At 48.5% G+C, this 26,395-nt stretch overlaps 1 protein-coding gene across 1 annotated transcript; it reads left to right on the top strand.

The window, feature by feature from the left end:
• Positions 1 to 9,439: 9,439 nt before the first annotated feature.
• On the top strand, positions 9,440 to 13,111 carry NKX2-6 (NK2 homeobox 6). The gene is made up of 2 exons (XM_060153587.1): positions 9,440 to 9,713; positions 12,483 to 13,111. Exons 1-2 carry the CDS (start codon positions 9,440 to 9,442, stop codon positions 13,109 to 13,111), a joined length of 903 nt encoding a protein of 300 aa, XP_060009570.1.
• The last annotated feature ends 13,284 nt before the right edge of the window (positions 13,112 to 26,395 follow it).

The following is a 26,395-nucleotide window of genomic DNA, read 5'->3' as shown; positions in this document are numbered from 1 at the left end:
AAGAACGTATCAGCACCTTCTCTTGGGCTACAGTTGTTTCCCACACAACCTCCACTCTACCCCAAGCAAGCCCAGAACTCTGCTGCTACAGATCCACTCCAGCCCTGCTCCAAGCAAGCAGGGCAGCCTACAGCATCCAGGCCCTGGAGGGAACCCACACGACAGCTGAGGTCAGAAGGAGCCCTGCCTAAGGGAGCTGGATGAAGGGCTTTCTGGCACAGGGAGAGCTTTCTGGGCGTATTCTCCTGTGCAAAGTGGTACTGCTCAAAACACCAGACCTTCCCTAGGTCAGCTTTTAAATGAGCCGTACTACTCTCTAATGCGTCTACTCAGCGTCAGACTGTCTGGGGAAGGGGTGGAAAGGGAAAACGCACTTGGCTATCAGGCTAATTTATCTACGTGGCACCAAATATCAACATGCTGGCTGTGCCTGTGTGCTCTGTCTTTGTCCAGGAGGCTGTCCCTCAGCTGCCACTTACATACGGAGAGTGCCCACTGGGGAAAGGGTAATGGACCTGTTCCCACAGCTCCCCAGGTCCTGGGATCTCCCCCAGCACAGGGGCCCATGTGCCCTTCTCCCTGAGTTTTGGGGGAAGTATCCACAAGTTCCTGGGGGAGAGATCTCAGAAGAGTTTCCACTTTCTTTAGTATCCATCCAGGATAAACAAACATGGAAAACCGAGATTACATTACAAATTATATTCCTTATACGTAAGGCACCCACCAGGAATGGGTGGCCCCCCAGAGGGCCGCAGACAAGGTTATTTTCTCAGGGGAACAGAAGAAGATTATGAATGCCTTAGGACTCAATCTGGGTTGGATGGTATTTAACTACAAGTTCACTTCACAATTATTTCCTTCTAGTGTAATCCTCACCCACCACACCTTAGCAGGTTTCTGGTTTTCCTAAAGGATGTGCTTAAATTGCCTGGAAAAATAATTGAACAACTTGCAATGATATTAAAGAAATAAAGAAGTTTTTGATGTCTTGTTAGGGTGAATTTTTGGTAGAAAGATTCCATTTAGAATGTTTTCCACTTAGGACACCCCACATGCATACACTCAGTTAAGAGGTGGCCCTGTGTGCTGAGGTGTTGATATCTTTTACATTTGCAGGGTATAACAATAATGCTAGTAGAATATCATTTATAGCAACTTGCAAGTTGGTGGTGACCTCTCAAGGAAGGTGCCACTTGGAGCCGCAGACCCCAAAGCTCTGCGTGCCATTGCCCCCTCAGGAGGCAAATTGCTATAAACAATTACTGGACCTCTGTTCCTCAACACCCCATCCCTGGGATTGAGATGCTGACATCTGTCCTACTTATCTCAAAGGGACATCAATGACATCATGGATGCCCAAGCTGAGCAAGACACCAGATACTAAAAAGGCTGGGAAAGGATCTGCCTGATCCCCAAGGTCAGGCAGTCTGTGTGAAATTCCTTTCACAGGCTCTGGGGACGCAGCGATGCACTTGATCATTTCACAGGCTTTGGCGGTATCAGGAAGGCTCAGCAAGACCGCCGACTGCCAGTTTATTAAAAGAGTAGCTGCGGTCTCGCAGTGTGGAGGGACCGCTGCAGCCGGGCGCACGTGTGGGGCGCAAATGCTGCTCCTCGGCTACCGGGTATCACGTTACCCGGACCCGAGCCCACGGCGACCGCGACCGAGACTCGCCACCCCACGGCACAGCAGCGAAGCCTCGGCACTGCTAGCTCTGGCAGCGCTGTTTATTTGATCTGGGTCTCTGCAGGTCCTACACACACACACACACACACACACACACACACACACACACACACACACACACACACAGCCGCTGGGGCCGAGTTTATTTTTCCAGGGGTGGGGACTCGCTCCCGCGGCTTGGTGGCCGGCGCTATCAGGCGGCGGGGCGGCCGGGCGCTGGAATGTTAATTGAAATGGAGCTGGGAGCTCGGTGCAGATAAGAGTCTCCAGCATCACCCGGGCCTGGCCCCCGCCTGTGGCTCCCGAATTCCCGCCCGCGCCTCCCGGAACAGGGCTAGCCCCTCACAGAGGAGCCCTGGCGTCCCCCGGGCCACCGATGACAGTCTTTTATGCTCTGAAGGTGTGGCCGGCGCTCGGGAGGAGGCTCAGGGTCCCACGAGCGCCGCACCCGAGCGCCGGACTGGAGGTGGTCCAGCCCCCGCGGTCTGGCAGCAAGACTGAACTGTGTCCGCCGCCAAAATGAGGCTGTGGAGAGATGACGGGGAGAAATTGAAAAACTGGTTGTTTTTTAAACAATTCATAAATCTCTTACCCCGTTCCGCTCTTCACTCCACCCATATTCCTCCTCTAACCCTGAGATTTTTGCACAGATTTTTCAGGGGTTCGAAGAGAGCGCCTCTGAAAGTCACCTCAGGCAAATCGTTAAGTGGTCCCAAAATAGCCATTTGGGAAAAGATAATATTAGATCTTCAATTGACACCATACACTGGAATGCACTCCAAATAAATTTAAAAGTAAACAGCAAAACTATACAAATACTAGAAGAAAATATGGGCGATTAACCTGGGTGCAGGAAAAGTTTTTCTCACGACGACTCAAATCTAGAGACAATGAAAGAAAAGATGAATACATGTGACTACATTTCAAAATGCATGACAGAACGCACTATGAAAGGAGTTCAAAGACAACTGACAAACAGGAGAGAGTATTCGTAACATATAGCACAGATAGCCAAATCACTATACATATACATACATATATATATATATATATATATGAGAGAGAGAGAGAGAAAATTCTTAAAAATTGATAGAAAATGGGGGAAAGATACAACTTAAATGTATTTATGTCTATATATTTATGTGTTTTTATAATTTGTATGTATATTATATATGTCTATGCATACACACATCTGTCTATATCCCATAAAAGATGTTCCATCTCACTAATAATCAGAGAAATGAAAATTAGAATAACACTGAGATACCATTTCTCACCCATCAGACTGGTAAAAATTAAAAGGTATAATACATTCTTTTGACCAGGCTACTACAGAGGAGGCAGCCACTTTCGTACATTGCTGGTGGAACGCAAGCCTGTGCAACCATTCTGGAGGGAAACTTGGCAAGCCAGTATGAAGGATACATGCATTTGCTTCTGACCCACAATCCCACTTCTAGGAATATGCCCTGAAGATATACCTCTACTAGTACAAAACCACAGAGCAACAATGTCACTCATTACAACACTGTAATCGCAAAATACAGGGAAAATCTAAATACTTGTTCAATGGCAAGTAGTTGGATAAACTATGGTACATTCACACAATGAAGTACTAAGCAACTGTAAAAAAGAATAAGGAAGGGCTCTTTGAATCAATATGATATATTGTTAAGTGAAAAAAGCAAATTGTGAGAGAGTAGCTATTAGAAGGAATGGGTACTGGGAGCAGCCCTTATTCAGGGGAGGGTCCTGTGCTAGCAGGGGGGCCTTAGGCATGTGACTGTAGGTGGACCTGCCTGTGGCAGCGTAAAAAATCGTACACTAGTGATGAACCACTCTGTTAAATATGGTAATCAGATCTACATCATAGTTGTTGATGATGAATGTTTTCCCTCATCAAGCAGGTGAAATTAGACACATTAACGCCAGTGTACCAGATAAAGGTGTGCTGATGACATCCCATCATCCCATCATAAAAGTTCACTTGGCTTCTCTCTTACTGGACTGGATACTCCTGGAGGATTCTGGAATATGTGCTATTTATCCCTGTGACTTGAGTATTCGCAAAGTACTATATATATATATATGGTGACCATATGTCCTAGTTTCCCTGGAACAGCTGTGGTTTATGCCTGACATCCCATCCAGTGAGTGCTTCCTTTCTTTTTTAAGAGTCCTGCTTTAGATGCTAGATTATGTGATTACCTTCCCCATAGGTAATGGGCACTAGGAAAATTCTACTGAGTTGACTGGAATAATTTGGAAAATATTGGAGTAATAGTGTCAGTGAAATTTTAAAATATGTAGTGAATTTTCCTTAGAAACAAGTGTTCTAAGAAGTACTGAGCAAAGAACTAGGAAGAAACATAAGAAAAGATGATAACAAAGCAACTGCATTCATCTTAGTCTGTGTGCTGTAAAAGAAAGAGCTCCAACCTGAAAATGAGGAGACCTGTGACTCAAAACAGGTTTCTTGATCTTTCTTTGTAAACTAGAAAACTAGTTTCTTTCTTTGTAAATCAGAAATAATAACTGCTTTACGCACCTCACAGAGTTATTTTGAGAATCCATGAGTTGCGATGTAAATATGGATTTAAAAATCAAAAAGAAAACTATGTATAAAATAGTCCAGTTCTTTTTGCCAAATTGTTCCCAGTTCTTTTCTTAAATCTTCCTTTCTACTCTTGAGGGAAGTAAAGTGGGACAGCAGAGGTAAAGGGTGATGTCTTTGTGTTTGTAACACAGGAATATGGTGGAAAGAAAACCAGCATCAGTAGTGAGAAAACCTGGAGTCTGATTTTCTTCTGGTAGTTGTGTAGTTTGGTATCATCTGTGTTCTTTAGCTGTAAAATAGAGTTAATTAAGCTAAAAGAAAACATGAGAAACCATCATTCAAAAGACACCATCATTTTAAAGAAAAAAAAAGAGAAAACTCAATGAGTTGTTTTGAAAGGATTTACTTTAAAACTGCAATTAGGCATTCTGTGAAAATAAGGCTACGGAGATCTATGCAGTCATGAACAGTGGGAGATACTCAGTATCCTGAGTATACGGTACACATGGATTAGCTTATTTTGAGCCAAGGAGATGTAGGTATTGATAGAAAATGCATAGACATCGTTGTTGCAGCTGTGACATCCTGTGTGGCAATCAGAAGCGATAATATCAGCACAAAACTCTTAATAAATGTCACTGCTTTATAACCACAAGAAAGAGTCCCCATATTATGCTACCTTGTCAGCTAAGGAAGACAGAAAAATAGGAAACATATACATGTAGCTGTTCATTTGTGCAAAACATACAGAGAGAGAGAAAGAGGAAAAAACCATGAGAGTGTATAGGAACCAGGAAAGAAAGAGGAACGGAAATCGAAAGGATAAAGCTGTGTGGCCACTTCTTTTCGCATAATTTTGACTTTTAGAATTATGTTACTGTTTCACATACTCAAAATATAAACAAGCTATTATAATATCTTTAAAAGAACCCCAGCAATAGAAACCATGGCAAGTCAGTCTCCGCACTCCTGGAGGGCCAGACTCTACTGAACCAGTCCCCAGGGTATCGGAAGGACTATCTCCAAGCAAACAAGGCAGATTCCTTTATCCAACAAATGTTGATTGGAGAGCTACTATGTGCTGGTTGCTAGCCTAGGCCCTGGGGATACAGCTGTGACAACAGACCCAGAGCCCGAGTCCAATCTAATGGGGATCCTGAGCTCCCGTCAAAGACCTTGGAGACAGTTGATTTCCTGTGAGCACACAGGCCCCAGCGCCGGACTTTACTGGAAGTTAGTTGCCTGTTGCGTATCGAATTTTAAAGAAGGAATCCCTTCGTTTTGGCGAAGTCTGAAATAGGGGAGAAAAGGACACTTGTTAACCGTGGATGAGAAGAGTTTCAATAAATATGGCGCACAAATTCCATATGATTGTGCCAGGTATCATGGGAGTGATTTGAGTCTGTCTCCTGTGCAAGAATGGGGTAAAATGGGGGAGGGGGGAGGAGATGAATTGGGAGATTTGATTGACATATATACACTATTGATACTATGTATAAAATAGATAACTAACGAGAGCCTACTGTATAGCTCAGGGAACTCTACTCAGTGCTCTGTGGTGACTTAAATGGGAAGGAAATCCAAACAAGAGGGGATATATGTATACGTATAGCTGATTCACTTTGCTGCACGGTAGAAACTAACACAACATTGTAAAGCAACTATACTTCAATAAAAATTCATTTAAATTTTTTTAAAAAGAATGGCATAAAATTAAGGCTCTGAGGCCCCTCATTTCCCCAGTATGTTCAGAGTTTGGACGGAACTAGCCCACGGTAGGCGCTCAAAACACATGTGCGGACCTAGTATTGTTTGAGCGTTTTGTGTTGTGAGCCAGGTGGAGTAAAGCAGATCCGCTCAGCTCACACACCGTCCCCCCCACCATCTCCCCCTCACAGAGATGATGACTTCTCCACTCATGCCCAAGGGACACACACACCGCACCTCCTTGTCCGGGCTGCGCCGGGTCCGGGGATGCGCCTGAGAGCCCCAGAACTCCTGGCCTTTCTGCTCACGCCACCAGGCCAGATTACTCCCCTCCCCTCCCCGACGCCCGCGCTCCAGCTAGCTGCCGAGAGCTCGCACCATCCTCCCGCCGCGGGGCTGTCCCTAACGCGGCTGCAATCCATTGACCCGGAAGGGGCGAGATCAGCGCAGCGGTTCCAGTCCCCGGGGCGCACAGCTCAATGCGCCCTGGCGCTGGAGGGGGAGGAAAAAGTGGGACGCGGAGGCCCGGCTCATTTACCGCGATGTCCCAACGCCCGGGGTCCCGAACCGCGGCAGGCGACTCCGGGGGCGCGAGGCCGGGGCGAGCGGAAAGCGCCGGGAGCTGAGACCTGAGCGCCGAGGTGCAGGTTCCCGGCCCGCTGCTCTCCCGGCCTCGGTGGGCGAGGGCGATGTGGGCCCGGCTCTCCAGGTTTCCCCGGGGAGCCTGAGTTCTTTCGGTAACGAAGATTCGTGTTTGCACCGCTTGAGAGGGGTTAGCAATCCTTTCCACGTCCAAAATCTCATTTGATCCTGGCAGCAAACCAGGGAAGAAAGGCAAGCCTGCGGATCTGAGAGAAGGATTTGAACTCAGGGCTGCTGATGTCATTTTCTTCCAAGGTGCCCTTTCTTCTACGACTTCCGCGGACTTCCTAGAGCGCGGCAGTCCGCCGAGAGAATTCCACTCTAGAATAACGTGCTGGAAGGTTTGTGACTTAAAGTTTTTAATCGGGTTCCCCTCCCAGCCGAGCTTGGAAGGCGAGGACTCTGCCGGCTCCCAGAGAGGAGTGGGAAGAGCGCCTACCCAGCGTGCTCTGAATGGAAAGGTTCTAAATTCGTCGTGTTTGGGGTGCCCGGCTGGTTGTAAACACACGCCTAACCAGACAATCGCTTGCACCTCTGGAGGGAGGAGGATACCATAATACTGTTTTTCTAGAAAGTCGTGGAATATGTTTTAGAAGTGTTAAAATATTTGATTCATTGTTTATTCTACATATTTACGCTGAGGAAATAATCCAAAATGTTGACAAGGATGAAGATGTTCTCTGAAGCCTTGTTCACAGCGACAGAAAAAAAAAAGCTGTAATGTAAAAGTATAAACAGTCTATTATGGGTCATCCATAACACGGACTATCATATTGCCATTTTAAAATATATCTGTAAAAACTCTTTAGAGAAGCTACACATGCTCATGATGTAAATTTAAAATATACAAGCTCACATATCCCCTATGAGCTCATACATGCAAAAATATATAAAGAAGGAAGTGAGCTAAAATATCATCTCCGGATGGATTTTGTTTTTCTTTTCAACTTTTCCTAATTTTTTCCAAAGTGTGCATGACTTTTATAATCAGAAAAAAAATATAACAAAATTTAAATAAATGTATGAGTCATTGAAAGATTTCGATGTCTCTGAGGACAAAGAGATGTCTCTTTGTGGGGGGGAGGAGGGAGGAGTTCTGTTTTGGCAAAACAGGGGTCCTGGTGCACCTTGCCATTGACAAGCTGGGCCACCGCTGGAGTCGCTCAACCTCTCTGATTTCGACTCTTCACTAATAAAAGAAAAGGAAAGCTGGAAACACTCAGGGAATATCTTCGATGTAAAGATTAAATGATACGATATGTAAGAAATTATTTCTTGACTGAACCATCAAATTTGCCAAAAATTTGCATGAATTTTTCCGAGAAATTTTGCGCTCACTAGCCTGAGGAGATGTGTACAGTTTATCTGGGTTTCAGGAAATAATTATGCCCAGTGAGTTCTTATAATATTGAATTCTCCTAAGAAGGTTTATTTAAGAAACATTGTATTTGAAATTCCAAAAAGAATTCTAATGAGATCTCATTTGGATTTTAAAAAAGTTTTTTAACTTCTTAGATTCTGTGCTATGACTGCTGACCCGGAATCATGTTTGACTGAACCATGTAGCGTGAGTAGTAACAATCGCTGATATTTTCATACATGTTATCTCTTAATTCTCACAATCATCCTGTGATGGGCTTATTCTTATCTCCATTTTTTTTTTTTTTTTTTTTTTTTTACTTAAGATTGGGAGGGTAAATACTTTGCTCAAAGCCCACAGTTGATATGCTCCAGACTGAGGGCTGGACCTGTGGATTCCACCTGCATAACCACTGCACACACTGCCTCCCTTTACTCGGTCCGGCTGTGCCCAAGGAGCTTTCCCGAAGATTTGATGCTCGTCAAAACTTCCCACCCCTTCGTGGGGCGCCGCGTTCGTACACACATGCACACACACTCAAGACAATCAACTTTAGGCAGGATAAAGGGGAGGAAAAGAAGGGCCTTGGGGTCGTGAAGGGCAAGGTGAGCACCTGTCTGGCCCCTACACCCCGGCGGGGACTATTACCTTTCTCCTCCTTACCCACTCACGGAGCCTATAAAGAGGTCAGGGGCTCCCCCAATATAGCTCCCAAGTCCTTTCTTCGCTCCAGGTCTGAGATGTCCCTCCTGGGAAGTGGCGGATCTCGGCTCCCTACATGCGGACTCGGCTCTCAGTGAGACATTTCCACCTCAGTCTAGGCCGTGGAGGGTCCAGACTCGCTCCTCTGCGGTCCAGCCTCTGCTCCCTGGAAGGAGCTCTCAGCCTCCTGGCCCTTGCCGTGCGCGCACTTACACTCACGCGTGCAGCTCCAATCCCGCGGGTGCCCAGCGGTCTCCACCTGAGTTTTCCTCTGCCAGGCGTTGGACAGTTGAGCTAAGGCTAGGCCGGAGGGACCAACTAGGGTTGCAGAGCAAGGGTTCCACCCCCATCCCCGCACACCCTCTAGGAGAGTCCCGAGGGACCCAAGGTTGACCTGGGAAGCTCCCGTTTGTACTGTATTCACCGAGATACGAGCCGTGCGCAGGCTCTCTCCCGTTTTCCTTGCTTTCGAGAACCCAAACCTTTCGGAAGGTGGCTGGAGGTTGGAGAGGAATTAGAAGGGCGAGAGAAGAAAGGACTGGGGCGGGGGAAGATGCTGAGTTAACACGTGGGTTCTGCGGGAACCAATGGGGGTCCGCGGTTTCGTCACCCGGCCCGGTAAATCGACTGGCAGGGATGGCCCAGAGGAAGGCGCAGTACGGGACGCTGGGTGTCTATCGTAGACCTTGGGTCTGCGGAGTCTGCAGCGGCAAAACGGAAAGCTCAGCGCGCTGCGCTCTGTGGGGATCGGGGACGCCCCAGCCCCGCCCCCTCCTCCTTCAGGATGTTACTGAACCCTGTCACCTCCACTCCCTTTTCGGTCAATGACATCCTGAGGCTGGAGCGTGAGCAGATTGGCCCGGAGGCCTTGCAACTCAGGGGTGCACGGAGGAGCCCGGAAAGCTCTCAGTACCTGCTATCGGTCCCAGAACAGCGAGGGTCGGAGGTTCCCAGCACCGGTAGCGGCGACGGCGACAGAAGGCAGGAAGGGTCGGAGCCTCCTGAAGGTCCCTGTGAGACAGTCACAGAGATGGACGCTGAACTGGTGGGCGAGCCACGTGAGTACGCCCTCGGGTCTTGGCTCCTACAGGGAGACCAAGAGGTGGGGTGGATTATTACCAGTCGGCTCGTGGGGGGACACGCATCTCCTGGTCTTCCCGGCTCCGAGGGCTAGCCCCGTTTTCCTTCACATGAACAGTCCGAAAGACAGGACTCTCAGCCCCCTCTAACATCTCCTCCAGACATCCTAACGAAAATGAGGTCCTGAATTTTGAGGGTTCACTATTTCCACAGCCAGTCCTCTGATTCCCACAGACACTTCCCCCCCGCGCCGACCCACAGCCACAGTTCCCAGAAACTCCAGCTTCTCTTTCTTACAGCAAAGCCCTCTACAGTATCTTAGCTGTGCTCCATCACCACCAGCTTTGCCAGCCGTCTCCCACCCTCTATACCCTAAACCGTCTGCTGAAAGTGTAGCCATCAAAGCAGCCGGGCGCTTTGGGAGTGGAAACTCCGTAGGCTCTGGGGTCAATCCCAGCCCAGCCTTTTCTTGGGGCTTGCCGAGTGGCCTGGCCAGTCCAGTCGTTCCTCTGCCTGGAACACGGTAAGGGCAGCTCGCGTTTTAGCTGTTCTGGGAGTCGTCTGGGAGACGACTCCAGCGGAGTCTCAGCGCCTGGTCTCCGGAGGAGCAACCTTGTGCGCTGGTGGAGAGGCCAAGGCATCTGCGACCAGCGGCAGGAAGGGACGAGGTGGACGGGGGGTCGTGCTGGGCTGGCTCTTGCCAGCCGGGAAGTTTTGGCGGGAGAGGCTCGACATTCGGGGGGATGAAAAGGCTACTCCTCTTTCCAAACCTCTGCGTCTTGGTCCGCAGCCTCCGTGCTGGTGTGGGGGCTCCCGAGAGGCACCTCGCAGGTCAGGCCTCCTCGGCCAGGCTGTGCCACGGACACTCCATTCGAGCCTCAAACTAACCACATGAAGAAAATTAAGATGCTGGTTCAGGGTTATTCGTCGACTTGCAGGCTGGTTATTCACCTGCTTCAGGAGCCTGGAGAACAGTACACTTTGCTGTGTTCCCAAAGAAACCTGTGAATTTTCTGCAGCGGACCCTAAACCTTAATCTCTCCCAGCGCTGCTCAGACAGTTCGCCGTTCACTTCGGCTTTGCCGAAAAAGGGGTCACGCTCCTCTGACCATTGCTGTCACCTGGCAGCTGAAGACAGCCGCAGGGCTTTCCTCCTCCCCTGGCGCGCCCGGGGCAGCTCGCTGTTCTGCGGCTGCGGTTGTCGCCGAGAAGGGGCCGGCGCCCGGCTCCAGGAACTAAGCCCAGGGGCCATGGCAGCCACCGTTCGCGCGTGGAAGGGATCTTCCCTGGGGGATTCTGTGCGCCTCCTCCGTCCTCAACTTGCTTGCAGGGACGCAGGGTGAGAGGGGCTCCGAACTGTGACCGGGAAGTCACGGAGTGGCCTGCAGCCCCTCGGTCTGCGTGGTCAGCGACTCCCAAATGGGGTCCTGCTTGTTCCACAGAGTCACCGAAGGCCAGCTGTTACTTTTTGATTTGCTAAGAAAACACACCCTCGTCAATATCTTTCCTCTTTGCGGGGAGAGATGTCCTAAGTTTGTCTGAGCACAGGCTTCTCTGAAGGAAGTTTTATTTCCTCAATCTGAAATACCAAACAGCCCCTTGCCCCAGGAGACTGCGCCAGCGCGGTTGTGGATTTGGAGTCGGATTCCAAGTAGTACTGGCTCTAATTAGGGGCTTCCTGCTCCGCCTCGCCAAGAGCATACATCCTTTCACGTTCCCGGTTTTCTCCTGGCGTGAATTTCCACGAAAACTCAGCATTTCCTTCCTACCTACCCTTGGATAAAAAGCAGAGCTCTGCCAAATCAGGAGATGTGGGAAGAAGGGAAGGAAAGTCTGCGTCTTGGAGGCCCCCGGGCACAGTCGCCCAGGGGTTATCTTCGAGGGCGCTGCCCGACCCGAAGAGGAAGTCCGGGAGAAGCCAACGCCACCCGCTCTCCCGGGAGACCCCAAAGGAGAAAGAGGACGCTTTTTAAAAGCCAAATGTGGATTTTAACTTTACATATCCCGCAAAGAGAACCTCAGTTTCCGAGCCAAGAATCAGCAGCCAGAAAATATTTTTTTATTTTATTTTATGTTGTTAATTTGGATACAGAGCATCCCATCCAGGAAAGATGGGAAGGGTTCCTGGTGCCAGTGGAGCATCTGATGACCAAAGAGACAAGGATGTGAGCAAAGATGAGGTGAAGGTGGGAGGCACTGGAGACCCTGGCGCCTGGGCTAGAAACCAAGTACCCTGCGGTGCGCGCCGGGCCACAACAGATAGCCAGGCAGATGAGAGCCTCTGAGCAAGCATGTCACCGAGTTTTGGTTCTCTCTCTCTCTGCCTCTGTCTCTCTCTTTCCCCACCAAGAGCAATCTAAAGTCAGTCTCTAATAGGCTCGCAGCAAAAGTTTCCCCAAACTCGCCCACACTTTAGAATTTCAATTACAGAGAACAGCCCAGTTACAGACATTCTAAGAAGAGAATGAAGCTTAGACTCTGGATCAAGAGTCTATCTTTGGGGAAACGACTGTACACTGGGTACCACTGAGTGTCACAATTTGCATTATGTTCCAGCAGCTGCAAAAGCGACAGAGCTTGGGGGAAAGGAACGAGCTTTGGGACGGGGTGAGGGGTCAGCAGAAGGGAGAGACGGGGAACCGAAGTGAAGGCTACTAGGAGGGGAGGGGAGTCCCTTGAAAACAGCGTAAGAATCTCTCGGGTGAGCCTTAGGCTGGCGCTGACGGTGTTCCTTCCTGTGCTTTTAGAGTCCGGCCTCAGCGCAGCCTCGCCCCCCTGCGACGGGACCCGAGTGCAGGAGCGCGACGTGGGTGACAGCGGCGGCGGCGACGCGCGCGGGGATGGCTCGGAGCATCCCAAAGGGCGGCCCCGGCGGAAGCCGCGCGTGCTCTTCTCGCAGGCGCAGGTGCTGGCTCTGGAGCGGCGCTTCAAGCAGCAGCGGTACCTGTCAGCGCCGGAACGCGAGCACCTGGCCAGCGCCTTGCAGCTCACGTCGACGCAGGTCAAGATCTGGTTCCAGAACCGGCGCTATAAGTGCAAGAGACAGCGCCAGGACAAGTCCCTGGAACTGGCCGGCCACCCGCTAGCGCCGCGCCGGGTGGCGGTGCCCGTGCTGGTGCGGGATGGCAAGCCCTGCCTGGGCCCCCGCACGCCCGCCTTCCCCGGCCCCTATGGCGCGGCCGCGGCGCCCTATTCCTGTTTCGGCGGCTACGCGGGCGCTGCCTACAGTGCTCCCTACGGCGGCGGCTACGCCGGCGCGCCCCCGGGCCCCGCGCCCCACGTACCCCAGGCCAGCTCTGGCTTCAGCGGGGGGGGACCGAGCGCCAACCCGCAGGGCCATCTGCCCGCCGCGCTTCAGGGGGTCAGGGCCTGGTGAGGCGTCTTGGCTCGGGTGCGCCACCCTGAACAGATGCTCGGTCCCGCCTCTCCGCTAACCTTTCGCGGCCGGGATGAGGGAGCGCCGCCGTGGAGGAAATATAGGCCACCCGATGGCATTTCTCTCCCGAGCGATCCCTGGGACTAGGAATTGCCTTCGACTAGCCATCCAGCTGAAGGCCCTGGGGGCGTTCTCCTCCCGAGAGACGCAACGTGGGGCCTCCGCCAGCCGCCCACGAAGCAACACTGGGAGGGAGGAAAGCCAAGGGTGGCTGGCAGTTTCGGGCGTCAGAGTAGTAGTTCTGAGGCAGATGACTTTTCAGGCCTCAAATACAGGGGCTGAGAGGCTCCTTAATTTGTGTGCAGCAGCCCCAGGGAATAGGGAGGTGATGGGGGTGCTCTGGAGGGCCTCGATCCCCCGATTTAAGGCAGCAGGTGGGGAAAGAAGGAGAAAAAGAGATGAGCCAGGGGAGGGGGATGAAGAGCCTGGAAAAGGAGGACCAAGAGGTCATGAGGACTTGTGCGAAATAGGTCCTCCTGCAGGGGGTAATCTGCGCCCCCCACCCCTTCCACGGGCTGCGCTCCCTGGGACTCAGTATCTAGTGGAGCGCTTTTTTCCTGGAGGCACAATTGTTCTCCGGAAGATATCCATCACACTCTAGTTCTTCCCTCACTGTAAGTGCTTTTTTTTTTTTTTTGCGGTACGCGGGCCTCTCACTGTCGTGGCCTCTCCCATTGCGGAGCGCAGGCTCCGGACGCGTAGGCTCAGCGGCCATGGCTCACGGGCCCAGCCGCTCCGCGCGCGGCGTGTGGGATCTTCCGGGACCGGGGCACGAACCCGTGTCCCCTGCATCGGCAGGCGGACTCTCAACCACTGCGCCACCAGGGAAGCCCCACTGTAAGTGCATTTTATCTCCTGTATACAGCTCAACCTCTTGAGTAAATAGACTAAATATATTAGTGTGTGTTTGCCTTGCGTGTAGGCCATTAGAATCTATCCACCTCTAGGTTTCTGCTAAACAACTTCAAATTAAAGTAAAAATGAAACTCAGAAGTTCTAAGTCTTCAGTACACAGGGAGTTCCCTAGAGAGACAAAAGTTGGATTCCGCTCTGGAGAGGTTACCTCTCTCCATCTCCTTCCCTACCAGCCCCAGTAGGTTTTCTTTCAGAAGTTAGTGGGTTTCTAAATTCCACACCAGAAAAGGAGGCTCCCACTTGTCCATAAGTCCTAACAGGATGGGCAGGAAGCCTGAATTTTAGGGAAAGTTACAATTCCCCCAGGTGCACATATGTCTGAAATCATGCAAACTGAAGACTGAGAACAAACTCATTTTGTTAATGGGAACATGGGAATCAAATAAGACAGTTGTCTTTGGCAGGTACTAGTAGAAAAATCAGGCTCTTTTCTTTTTCCTTGGATATCATTTTTTAGACAATGAAAAACTCTGCTTCTTCATCCCCTGGACCACTAACTTGTCAAAAGTTCAATTCTATTATTTAATAAATTCTAATTTTAATTAAATTGTACTGGCCCTGCATTTTCTCATTTCTGCATCTGCCCTGGTTGTTTTTTGCCAACGTGGGAAACAGGGACTGCTTGGTCCTATGTAAGCGATGCCTGACAATTGACAGCTTACATCTCTTAAAGTTTAAGTTAAAAACAACGGTAAGTGTTCACATTTCTCCTTACTACCATTTCCTTATATTTTCTCTCCTTTTTGGTTTCATCCCTTTTCTCTTTTATTTCTCCATAAATATCTATTAATAAAAGTGTATTTAGAAACACCCTGCAGTATTTTTCAATTATAGTTAGTCTTGCATCCCTGGGATAAAAATGTATATTTTAAATTAAGAAATGTCTGTATATATATATATATATTAGAAATGTCTGTATATTTTAAATTAAGAAATCTCCATAAATATTCCTTGGTCAGTTAAGCTAACACTAAAAAAAAAAAATAGAGATTACAGTTAAAATCTCCATCATGAGAAAATTGTCACATGGTGATATCATACTTCTTTCACTTTGCCGGGGGGTGGGTATTCCTTATAAGAGGAAAAATTACCTGTGGACACTGGCCTTAGATTCATGACAGTTGAGTTTAAGTTTAACGCTGACACTGCCTAACCATCTGTCTGGCCCTCAGTTGTTCAGTGAGTTGTATTAAATTTTCCCGAGATCAGATTCTAAACTACTACAGGTTAATTTTTAAAAACCTTTTGCTCTTCTTTGGGCAAAGTTCTTACCTAGAAATGTAGGTCATCATTGTATGGATCTAGAAAAGTATTGATACTTGGCACAGAGTAGAAAATTAATAAATGCTATTCTCTTCACCCTCCCACCCTCTTGCAACCCAAGGAGTGGTTACCAAACACGTGTTGTTCTTTCTTTTTCTTTTTTTTTTTGGAGTATAGTTGATTTACAATACTGTGTTAGTTTCAGGTGTACAGCAGTGTTGTTATGAATAGGTCTTGTCTCCTGAGCTCCCTCCATGCTTTTTGCCACATGGAAAAGCCCAGGAGGGAGAGCAATGACTGTGGTCAAGCCTGGGTGTGAAGGGGACAGGGGCTTCGTTCAATCATCAATATCTCAGTCATCACTGAACATGGGACACAAGAGAAAATAAGATTTGGCTGGCACCCTGAAGGAATTTATTATCTAATTGGATACCAGAGACTAACATGAGAAAGGTATCTGAAAATACAAGGTGGTATATGCTGCATGTCAAGTCAGACACACAATAAGCTCTCTAAGAAGAATGAAAAGCCAGTGTGAGCTGGGATGCTTAGAGGAGGTGGATTAAGCCTGGCGATTAGGGTGAGAATGACACTACTTACTGGGAGAGGGTCCGGGCAAGGTCTAGGACTTAGGAAAGGAGAAGAGTAAATGGGCACATGCCAAAGCTAGAGTCATATTTTCTAGTAGTTTGAGATACAGGTCAAGGCCAGCTTCTGGGACTTTGTAAACTGCATTCAGTTCGCCGAGGGGCTTTGGAAGGCAGGAGTGGGTGTTGCTCTCACGTATACCCAAGATGTTCCATTGACCTGGGACATTTTCTGTTTTGCTGTCCAGATTGCTGTAGCATGCATATTTGCTGACCTAAACGAACAAGCAAAACCTACAACAAAACCTTGTCCGTGTGCAACCCATGTGGCTTTTTCTTCACATGAGCATGTGAAAGTTTGAGATTCCCGGGACACCGAGGAGATTTCTTTCCAAAAGGAAAGGAGAGTAAAGGAAAACTCTCTTCTCCCAACTCCCCACTTTAAGTGATCCTGTCAGGATCACTTTAAAACACATCCCTCTCCCAGATCCTCGAGCCCACCCCCAGCTGCCCATCTTCCGTCCTGTAATCTCTCCTTCGCACTGAAAGCTGTCCCTTTTTGTGTGTCTTACCAACCACAGCTTATCCAAGGCAGGGCTTTCACCAGGGAGCTGCTCTGTAAGCAATCAGCCTCTTATCTGCCTCGTTCAGTCCCGTCACTTCAGTCACCTCTTAATGTTCACAAGTTTCCCAAATGGGAAGTAATTGACCTCTAAACAAAACAAAAAAGCTCTCAGAGAGATAGCAGAGGTTCCTTTCCTGACTGTCCCAGGGCTAGGGTCTCACCTAGGCCAGGTGGATAAGTCAATAAAATTGCAGACTTCCTGGCTCCCCTTCCTCTGTCCTCCCCCACCCCGTCCCTTCAAGCCAGCTTCATCCGATACTATCTGCAAATCAGATGGTGTACGAGTCAAACCATAGATCTTAGGGTGGCCAGAGATTTCTGGTATTTATTTTTCATCATTTTGTCATTATCAGGATAGAACGTTGAAGGGACATAGTTTTAAAATTCCATTTGCAAAGCGTTTACAGTCTTCAGGGTTTATACCAGCTCTTCATTATATCAGCCCAATGACTTGCCTTTTCCCTTTTTCACAAAACGAGGGAACTCCCAGGCATAACAGCTGTGCCCCCAACCTGCACCATTCCACAAAGAGGCCTCTTCGGAGAGATGGAAGGTGGTGGAGGATCCGAGTCAGGAGTTGTTGGCCTTCATTCTAGGCCAGTTCCACTAGTGACACACTATGTGACCTTCAGCAAGACTGGTAACCTCTCTGGGCTTCAACCTCTTTACTTATAAAATTGAGGAAGTGCATCTCTGAGGCTATTATTCTAATTTGGGGTGGCTCCCTATTGATTTCAGATGCCTTTATTATTTTTTAATTCTAGGATAGATGATATATCCAGAAGACTACCTAAAACATATATGTTTAACAACCGGCACAATTTAATAACTGTAAAGTGAACACAGACGTAACCCCTCTCAAGGCAAGAAACAAGGAGTGCCAACTCCCCAGCAGCCCTTCTCCCCAACCCCTCCAAATATGTAAACCCCTTCCCTCCTTCCCCAAAGGAGATACCAGCTATTCTGACTTCTGTGATGATAATTCATAGGTTTCTCTTTGTGGATTTACCCATATGGACACCTGCTTCAACAGTGTGACTGAATTTTGTCTGATTCTAGATGTTGCATAAATAGAATCATACTGCATGCATTTTTTAGTGACTTGCTTCTTTTTTTCAACTTTATGGTTGTGAGGTTCATCCATGAGGTTGGGTGGAGCTTAAGTTTGCTCATCCTCATTGTTCCATGGTATCCCACTGAATGCATGTACCTCAATGTATGCATTTACCGAAAATGCGGCCAGCTGGGTGTCATAACACAGGACGCTGCTAGTGGTACCTTTCTCACAGGTACGGCTGCGGCTGCTGGATTCTCTAGCTGGAGTTGGTCCTGGCTTCTAGGAGCTGTTCTGCGTTGCAGAGCGAGGATCCATCCTCTGACAGATTTCTATTTATATAACAACAGTCTTTTGACTTCTGTATGATTTCATTGGGTACTCACCACCTCCATCTGAGGCAGAGCCTAGTACTGTTCCCATCTGCAGAGGAAGAGTCCAAGGGCTAGAAAGGTGACAGCCATGCTGTAAGTTAGTGACAGAACTGGGACTAGACCGCAGACCCTCTGCCCCCTAGTCCTGGGTGACTGTTGAGTGATACTGTGTTCTTCCTTTCCTGAGGGAAAAGCGCATGAGGGATGGGAGCCTTTTGGAGAGCATCCAGAGGGGATAAATATGAAGCAAGAGGCCAGAGAGGGTGGAGGTGGCGGGAGAGATATAACTGCATTTTCAGGCACTTATGAGCAAACAGAGTATTTCAGTGCTCTGGCTTTTGTACGCCCCCTGCCCATTTTTGTCTACATTTTCCTCTGACTTTGTGCCCCCAGAGACGTTGATTCATGCTTTCAGTGGCCAGCTCCTGAAGTGGAGAGAATTCAGCGCTGAGCTGTTTCTCCTCCGTTCCACCTCCCCCCACCCGGGGAGAGAGCTTCGTGGGAAGTCCCTCTGCCTTCCTTTTGCTCTGTTTAGACTCCGGTAAGTCCCCCTACCCTCAACCTGAGAGAAGGATGTGGTCTTAGTGACACAGTCCAGATTCCACTGTAGGAAAAGCAGATATGCCGGCAGCCAGGCCACAGACCTCAGAGTGCTTTCTGGCTTTGTCCCTATAGCGCCGTCCTCATAAGCTGGTCTCAGTCATACCTGCTTCCTTCCCAGCCATGCTTCAATGGCTCCTGCTTCCTCCTGCCACCAGCCCAGCTTAATTGCCTGAAACCCTAGGGACCGGGAAATTGGAATCCAAAGTTACGACGTAAGTGAGCCAAAGGTGAACTTTTCTTTTGATGGTTCCTGATTCCTGTCCTTCTCTGGGCCCTCTGGTGCCTCCCCTGGTCCTTCCCTGTGGGTCAGGTCTCCAAGAACCTGCTCCTGGAGCATCTTAAACCTCCCCCATCACAATGCATTTACTCTCCATGTCTGTTGTACCATCTAAACAATCAGCCTCATGTCTGCCTCAGACCCCGATGTGTTTCCAACACACCTTGCGCCTGTCATGGAGACGGGGCTCAATACTGTTTGTTGATTGAACAAGTGAGTGAATCGTTGCTCTCTGGCTTTCCTGCATGGCCTCACAAAGTCTGCATTGAAGACCTGGGCTCTGACCTGGCTCCTTGGTATTCAGAACCCTCTGGAAGAAAGTTCTCCTATATGTGGATGGGGATCTGGCTCCTGGCAGGGGTCATCTAAGCCCTGACACCAGGGGCCCTAAGAATTTCTGTCAGCCAGGGGTTATGACCATTGTGACAAGAATCCCTGTTTTATTCTTCTAGCCATTCTCCTGTAGGTCAACTTAACTTTAATTAGCAAGTATTAAGGAAAATTAGGTTGAACACTGTGGGGGAACATAAAACTAGTATCATTTTTTAAAAATATATATAAGATCAGAGGGACTCAAGGATGCATAGGACAGAGTCCTTATCTTCAAGATTATAAAACTGTGGGTAAGACAAGTACCTATACAGCCAAATATCTATAGGAAAAACTAGAAAAGGTGCATTATAAACATATAAATCCTTCAGTTCATTGAACATACTGTAGAGGCTTCTAGATATCATTCAATATGTTTCTCCCTTTTTTCTTCTTTTTTTTCTTAAAGATTCTTTTTTTTTTAAATTAATTAATTTATTTTTGGCTGCGTTGGGTCTTCGTTGCTGTATGTGGGCTTTCTCTAATTGCGACTAGCGGGGGCTACTCTTCGTTGCAATGCGCGGGCTTCTCATTGCTGTGGCTTTTCTTGTTGCGGAGCACCGGCTCCAGGTGCGCGGGCTCAGTACTTGCGGCACGTGGGCTCAGCAGCTGTGTGCGGCTCGCGGGGTCTAGAGTGCTGGCTCTAGAGCCCATGCTCAGTAGTTGTGGCGCACAGGCTTAGTTGCCCCATGGCATGTGGGATCTTCCCGGACCAGGAAATGAGCCCACGTCCCCTCCATTGGCAGGCGGATTCTTAACCACTGCGTCACCAGGGAAGTCCCTCCTGCTTTCTTCTTTAATAATAGAACCCCAGCGTTAAGCACACAACCTTCCAGCTAAAGGTATATTTCCCAGAGTCCTTTGCAGCTAAGGGTGGCCAAGTAACTAAGTTCTGGCTAAACGGATATAAGCAGAAGTGATGTGTGCAATTTCCGGGACATAGCCTTAAACAGAAGGCACCTTCCCTCCACTTCCTTTCTTTTCCTGCTCCTGGCTGGAATACAGATGAAATGTTGGGAGCACTAGCAGCTATCTTAGATTTTGACAGCGCAACAAGATGGAAGAAGCCTAGGTCCTCAGCACTATGAAATCACCTTATCAGCTTGGGTCTGCTTACACTCCATCTAATATATGAGAGAAAAAGAAACATTTGTCTTGTTTAAGTCACTGTTACTTTGACCTTTGTTATAGCAGCTGAATGCATATCTTAACTCATAGAGGACACAAGCAGGTAATTAGAAGTTTGGCTGATACAAATACAGTAAATGTTTAGAGGAGAAATAAATCAAACCAAGGTAATCTAGGAAGGGACAATCAAAGAGAAGGAGCTTGAGACAAGCCCCTCAGAAGGATGAATAAATTTGGATACCTGGAGGGGAAGGATGGGGAATCTACACAGAGGGACGTGGAGAGGACTATGGATCATAAAATGCATGGGATCCAGGGACTCTCTGAGGCAACATTGAAGGCAATAGTCTGGACATGTCCATGGTCATGGCGTTCAACTCGTCCGCCCTCTCCCCAGCTGGTATCATCTACTCCAAAGGCTTAACTACCATTTCTATGCAAGTAACTCCCAAATCCCACACCTACAGCTCCAGCTCCAGCTCCACCCTCCATCCTGAATTCCAGCTCCAAACTGCCCATTGTTCCCTGGACATCTCCATTTAAATGTTTCCCAGACATCTCAATCGAAAACCAAACCCACCACTCTCTACCTTCCTCCTGCCAAACCTGCTCCACTTTCCATATTCCCTCTCTTGTGATCCAGGATGACACTCCATTGTCCTATTTCACTCTCTCCTCTCCCCTACCTGCCTATTTTGTGTTTCCACCACTACTATCTAAGCTCAAGTCATCATCTCTCACTTCATCATGTGCAATTGCCTTCTAACTGGTCTCCCTGCCTCCACTCTCTTCCCTCCAGGCCATTTCTCATACTGCTATAGGATTTTTTAAGAAATCTTGTCTACTCCTTGATGAAGACACTTTCAAAACGCAGACCACATTCTTTAACCAGACATATTGAAATATAACATATATCCGGGAGAAGTGCAGGAATACTACACGTATGCCTAGTTCGCAAAGTGAATTTCCCATATAATCAGCACCGAGATCATGAAACAAAACATTAACGTCCCCCAAAGTTCTTTTATGCACCCCCTTACTGTCACTTACCCCAAAGGAAACTACTAGCTTGACTTCAAACACCATTGACTAATTTTGCCTGTTTTTGACTTTTCCTGAAATGGAATCACATGGTGTATATTCTTTTGTCTGGTTTCCTTCACTCAAGATTATGTTTATGAGATGCCTTCATGTTGTTGTGGGTAATCGCAGTTTGCTCACGGCTATTGCTGGTTGAGTTTTCCATGGAATGATTACACTGCGATAGATTTATCTGTTCTACTGTGGATGGGCATTCGGGCTTATTATTTGGGGGTTTGGGGGTTATTATAATTAGTGCTGTCATAAACGTTCTTGTGCATGTCTTTTGGTGAATACATGAGCACATTTCTGCTGAGTATGTGCTAGATGTGGAAATTCTGGGTCATGAGGTATGCATGTGGCCAGGTTTGGGAGATGCCACTGCTTATCCAGAGTAGCTGTATGAACTTACGTTTCCACTAGGAGCGTTTAAAAGTTCCAGTTGCTCCATCGCGTCGACACTTCTTGTCAGCTTTCCTTTTACCTCTCCCTCCTTCCACTTTCTTGCCAAGACATGGCAACGCAGGCAGGTAAGGAGCGCTCCGTGAATATCCGAATAATGGGGTGGTTGCGTGGAAGCACTGGAGGAGCCGTGGGAGACCGGTTTGAAGATATGCCTAGTCAGTGTGCAGAGAAAAATAACAAATGCTTATGAAGCCCACGCTAAGTGCTCAGTGTTTGGCATTATATCACGTAATTGCCATAATCACTCTCTAAAGTCTAGGGTCCAAGGAATCCAACGAGCTCCCAAATTAGGAAACTGAGGCTGGGAGTGTTAAAGAAACTTAACCAAAATCACCACCACTAAAGATAGAGGTAAAAATTGAGCCTCCAAAGTTCATTTACTTTCCATTATGTTCGGCCGCCGTTTCATGCACATTACAGGCTGCTGCTTCTTACTGTTATTTAAATACCTAACCCTACAGCTATATTTGCTAGTGATGGAGTCTCCGACACATGCTCTCTGGCTGGCTGTGCTTCTTTCTGATCCCGACATTTCCATCCCAACCCCAGAGAGAGTCATCGGAGGGAAAAGGTCTGTCCTGAGGAGCGCATTCAGATGTTTGGGATGGAAAAGATCACGGATATTCCCATGGGGCCCTGCTCTCTGTGAGGGACATCTGAATCTAGAATCAGTCCTGTATGTAATCAACACATTACATAAAATATGACATGTAACCCAAGAACATTTGTGTCGGAGACAACAATGCCAGTGGAGTAACCCTCCGCCTCTGACTGCAGCACTTAAACTGACCACCAGGGGACACCCTTGCCTCCGGTTTCCCGCTATGGGGGAAAAAGGGAATTCCCCAAATTCCTTGTGCCTCCACCCAAAACCTTTGCTTCCAGCAGTGCTTCAGATTTCTTTTTCAGGTCAACCCCTTTATCTTCCGGTTTGGATGTTGACAGTTGGGAGTGGACAGAAGGAGACAGTGAATCAAAGGATTAAGGGCTCCATAGACACCAGCTGTTGGCCATGGTTTCAGTGTGACAAACATTCACAGCATAATAACATTGTGATGCTTGTGGCTACAAGATCTGTGGGGTGCTTTCAAGGGGATAGATGTCCTCCATATATACTGGCTCATGTATTAGTCATATGTGGAAGTATTATTGTAACACAGAGGAAACCAGGGAAAGTGAGGGGAATTACCCAAGGTCATAGAGCTCGTAAGTTAGAGTCTGAATATAAACCCACTGATTCTGTTTACAACTGTGCAGTGAACTTGGGTGTCTAAAATACAGCTGCCTGGGTGTGGAATACTAACTCTAAAGGGCTGGTGAAGCAAATATCACTACGTTAGCTTGCAACTCTGCCTTCCTTTTCACTTTCTCTCCGGACTCTTGTTCAAACATCCTGAAGGGAAACTAATCTGATTGGTCCTTCACATTGAACCATTCTTGACTCACAGCAGAGGTTCCCAAACTGTTCCTGAGTTGAAGACTGCTTTGAGCATCGATGTAGTTAAATCGACTGGATTCTGGCTTAGCTCTGCCACTGACCGGCTCAGCCACGGAGGACAAATTACTGGATCTCTGCTGGCTTCAACTTCGTCTTGGGTAAAATGGAGTTACTTAAACCAATATGATTCTCTGTGACTCTCTAGGTTGTAAGTGACAGGAACCTAACTCACAGCAGCATGAGCAAAACATTCAAGGCAATTTCTTGACCCTCAGAGCTGAGTGGCAGGAAGGCTTATGGTGAAGCTGGCTAAAAGCAGGGACTAGGGCTCATCCGGTTTCTCCCCATCCACCTCTCATTTCCGTTTCTCTCTACCTGGTCAGCTTCATTAACCTGGGCTGGCAGAAACCATGGCCAAGTACACAGCCACTGGCAGCTCAGAATCACATCCTTACACCTGCACAGTCAGAGACGAAATGGCATTTTCCTTGCCACTCCAGGTGGAAAAACCAGGCCAGCTCCCCTTCATCACAGGGCGTAGTGAGTATCAGGCAACATAACAGGTATGGAAGGGCTCTGGAAGGTCAACCTCAGCTGCAGAATCCCTTCCTCTTGAGGGTTATCCTGCCCCAGGGCAATTAACTTGCATCATCTTGCCAGTTCCTTGTGAGAGTGGGTCTTACAGGGGAGGGGATGAGTGGCAGTGCAGTGTGTTGTGTTGTGTTGACGCCCTCTTTTTCCTGGGCCTCAGCCATGGTGTAAGGGGGTGCCTCCGTGTGTCTAATCCTCCATAAATCTAAAGAGAGTGACCCAGACTGGTCCCTCTGAGACGGCTATCACTTTGCATCATTTCACTTTGTCTCTGAGGGTCACATTTTCATCCCTGAGGCAACAAATGGAAAACGGGAGCAGCAGAGGCACCCTCACGGCAGAAGGCTCAGCACTAATGCTACCTTCGTCTTCTGCGACCCTCTTGGACAAGTGGATTTCGTCTCCTATCAGCATCCTCGCAGACCATGAACCTTGTAACCTGCTGTCCTCTCATGGAATCCCATTCATCGTGGCCCTTTAATAGCAGCATCTCTTATCCGAGCGGTGAAGAAATGAGGCAATACAACTGTTGGGCCTTTGGATTCTCCTACCTAATAGACGAATCTCCTCCTGACCTCAAAATAGCCTTACCTACGGGGCAGGGCCAAGGCTCCCAGGTGGGCCAGGCTGTGACGGACGTGGCTGTAGGCTTGCTCCCAGGCTGCAAGCAGTAGCAATAGGGCAGTGATGTAGAGGGGTCGCGAGAGGACCAGAAGAACATGGGTCCCCCCAGGAGGATCAAAATTGTCAGAGGTTGATGTGTACAAACACCGGCCCATAACTACCAGCCACGGTTTGTACGCACACGCACTGTCCCCAGGGTGGCCGGACACACCCTGACACATCCACACCGGCCTCCAGGTCTGCAGCCGTCCTCTGCCGACTGCCCTAGCCTTTATTTTGTACAGAGAGAGCACACAGACCAGGACTTGCTTCTGCCCTCCACCACCCACAGAAGGCTCTGCTTCCGGATGCCTGCTTCTCTACCCCATTCAGCAGTTCCCCTCAACTCTGAGCCCCCAAAATTAAGGAGCAGAGTCCCAATCCTCAGGACTGTATCCAGAGGTAGTACCTCCAGCACTGACCCAACATCCAGGCAGAAAGCGGCTTCGCGCACATTCCTTTTTTTTTTTTTGCACATTCCTTCTTGTTCCTCAAGCACTCTCAGCTTCGAGGTTGGGTGATGGTTGTTGACAAGCTTTTCTGGGCTGAGCTGGGGGAAGGTCTGGCCTCCTGCCCCCTCCCTCCGTCCTGGTGGGGAAACTGACATGACCCACTGGGGGGTCATGGATCACATTGGCTGGAGCTCTCCTTGGTCTGGACGTTGACTTAAGAACTTCACATACAAGACACATCCATTGGATCTGCAGGACAGGACATGTCTGTCCCCGAGCCAGCTGTTATCCCTTATCAGAGGAGGTAACTTAGGCCAGGAGAGGCCAATAAAGAAATCAATTTAAAAAAATAAAAGGTCAGGTAAGTTTTTAGCTACTCTTGTTTTAGTGCCAGGCCAAGGATCTCTGTGTCATTGAATCTCACTGGTTTGGAAAGACCTATTTCATGCCATCCCCATGAAATGCTGGGTCACCCGAAAATGACTGGACATCAAACGGCCCAGCTTCCCCCGTCAGAGCTGAGCCCTCCCTGGAGGAGGTGGGTAAGTCTGTCTATCAAGACGAGCTTCTCACCTGGCCTTCTTCCCCATCCCTGGCCACTCTCTCCACACTTTTTCTCCTCAGAACTCAGATGGACACCGGTGGCTTCTAGCCCTGTTTGAGGGAGACAGGCACCAGGGATGTGCTGGGCCCTCCATACCCACAGGAGTTAGTTTCTTGGGGCCCTTGAGCCAAGCTGAGCAATGAGAGGCCAGCCCGCCCCCCGCCGATCCCGGCCTCATCTCTTAGACCACCAGGTTAGGCCAGATTCCTCCTGCCACCTCACTCCCCCCACCTCTGCCCTGCCCCCACCTCTTCTAGCCGGAGGAGGTCTCGGGGGAGAAGCAGTGTCATGCTTGATTTGACCCACCAGTTTTTCTACTTATCAATCAGCTACCTACTGGCTCTGCCATGAGGATTCATAAAGAGGAATTTTTTCTCTTTCTTTTTAAAGGCCTTACCATGTCCGTTGGCATGTCATAGAAATAAAACACTGGCAAGGGGACTTTGGCTGTGCCTGTAACATTTTATTTCTTTAAAAAAAATACATGCTATCAATTAAGTGATAGCAATGATCTCTGCATTTTTTTATCATTTAAAACATGTTATAGTAGAAATCACATGTGTTAAGAGATAGAGATAAAACTGACCTAGAGATTGAGAGACATGGGTTAAAGTTCTCACTTGGTCACTAACAAGTGATTTTGGATGAATCATTTCCATTCTTCGAACTTCAGTTTCCCTACTTCTAAAATGACACCTCGGGTCTCTCAACACCCAATTCTGTGAATTGTATTTAT

The sequence above is a fragment of the Lagenorhynchus albirostris genome, chromosome 7, assembly GCF_949774975.1.
Source record: "Lagenorhynchus albirostris chromosome 7, mLagAlb1.1, whole genome shotgun sequence".
In the NCBI taxonomy this organism is placed as follows: domain Eukaryota; kingdom Metazoa; phylum Chordata; class Mammalia; order Artiodactyla; family Delphinidae; genus Lagenorhynchus; species Lagenorhynchus albirostris.
Note: the sequence above shows the minus strand (reverse complement) of the source record. Positions and strands in the feature narration are given on the sequence as shown.

Bases quoted from the DNA above. Each gene is read 5' to 3' on its own strand.
- NKX2-6 (XM_060153587.1), top strand. From the start codon at position 9,440: ATGTTACTGAACCCTGTCACCTCCACTCCCTTTTCGGTCAATGACATC. The intron at 9,714-12,482 runs GTGAGTACGCCC...CTGTGCTTTTAG, and splicing joins TGAACTGGTGGGCGAGCCAC to AGTCCGGCCTCAGCGCAGCC.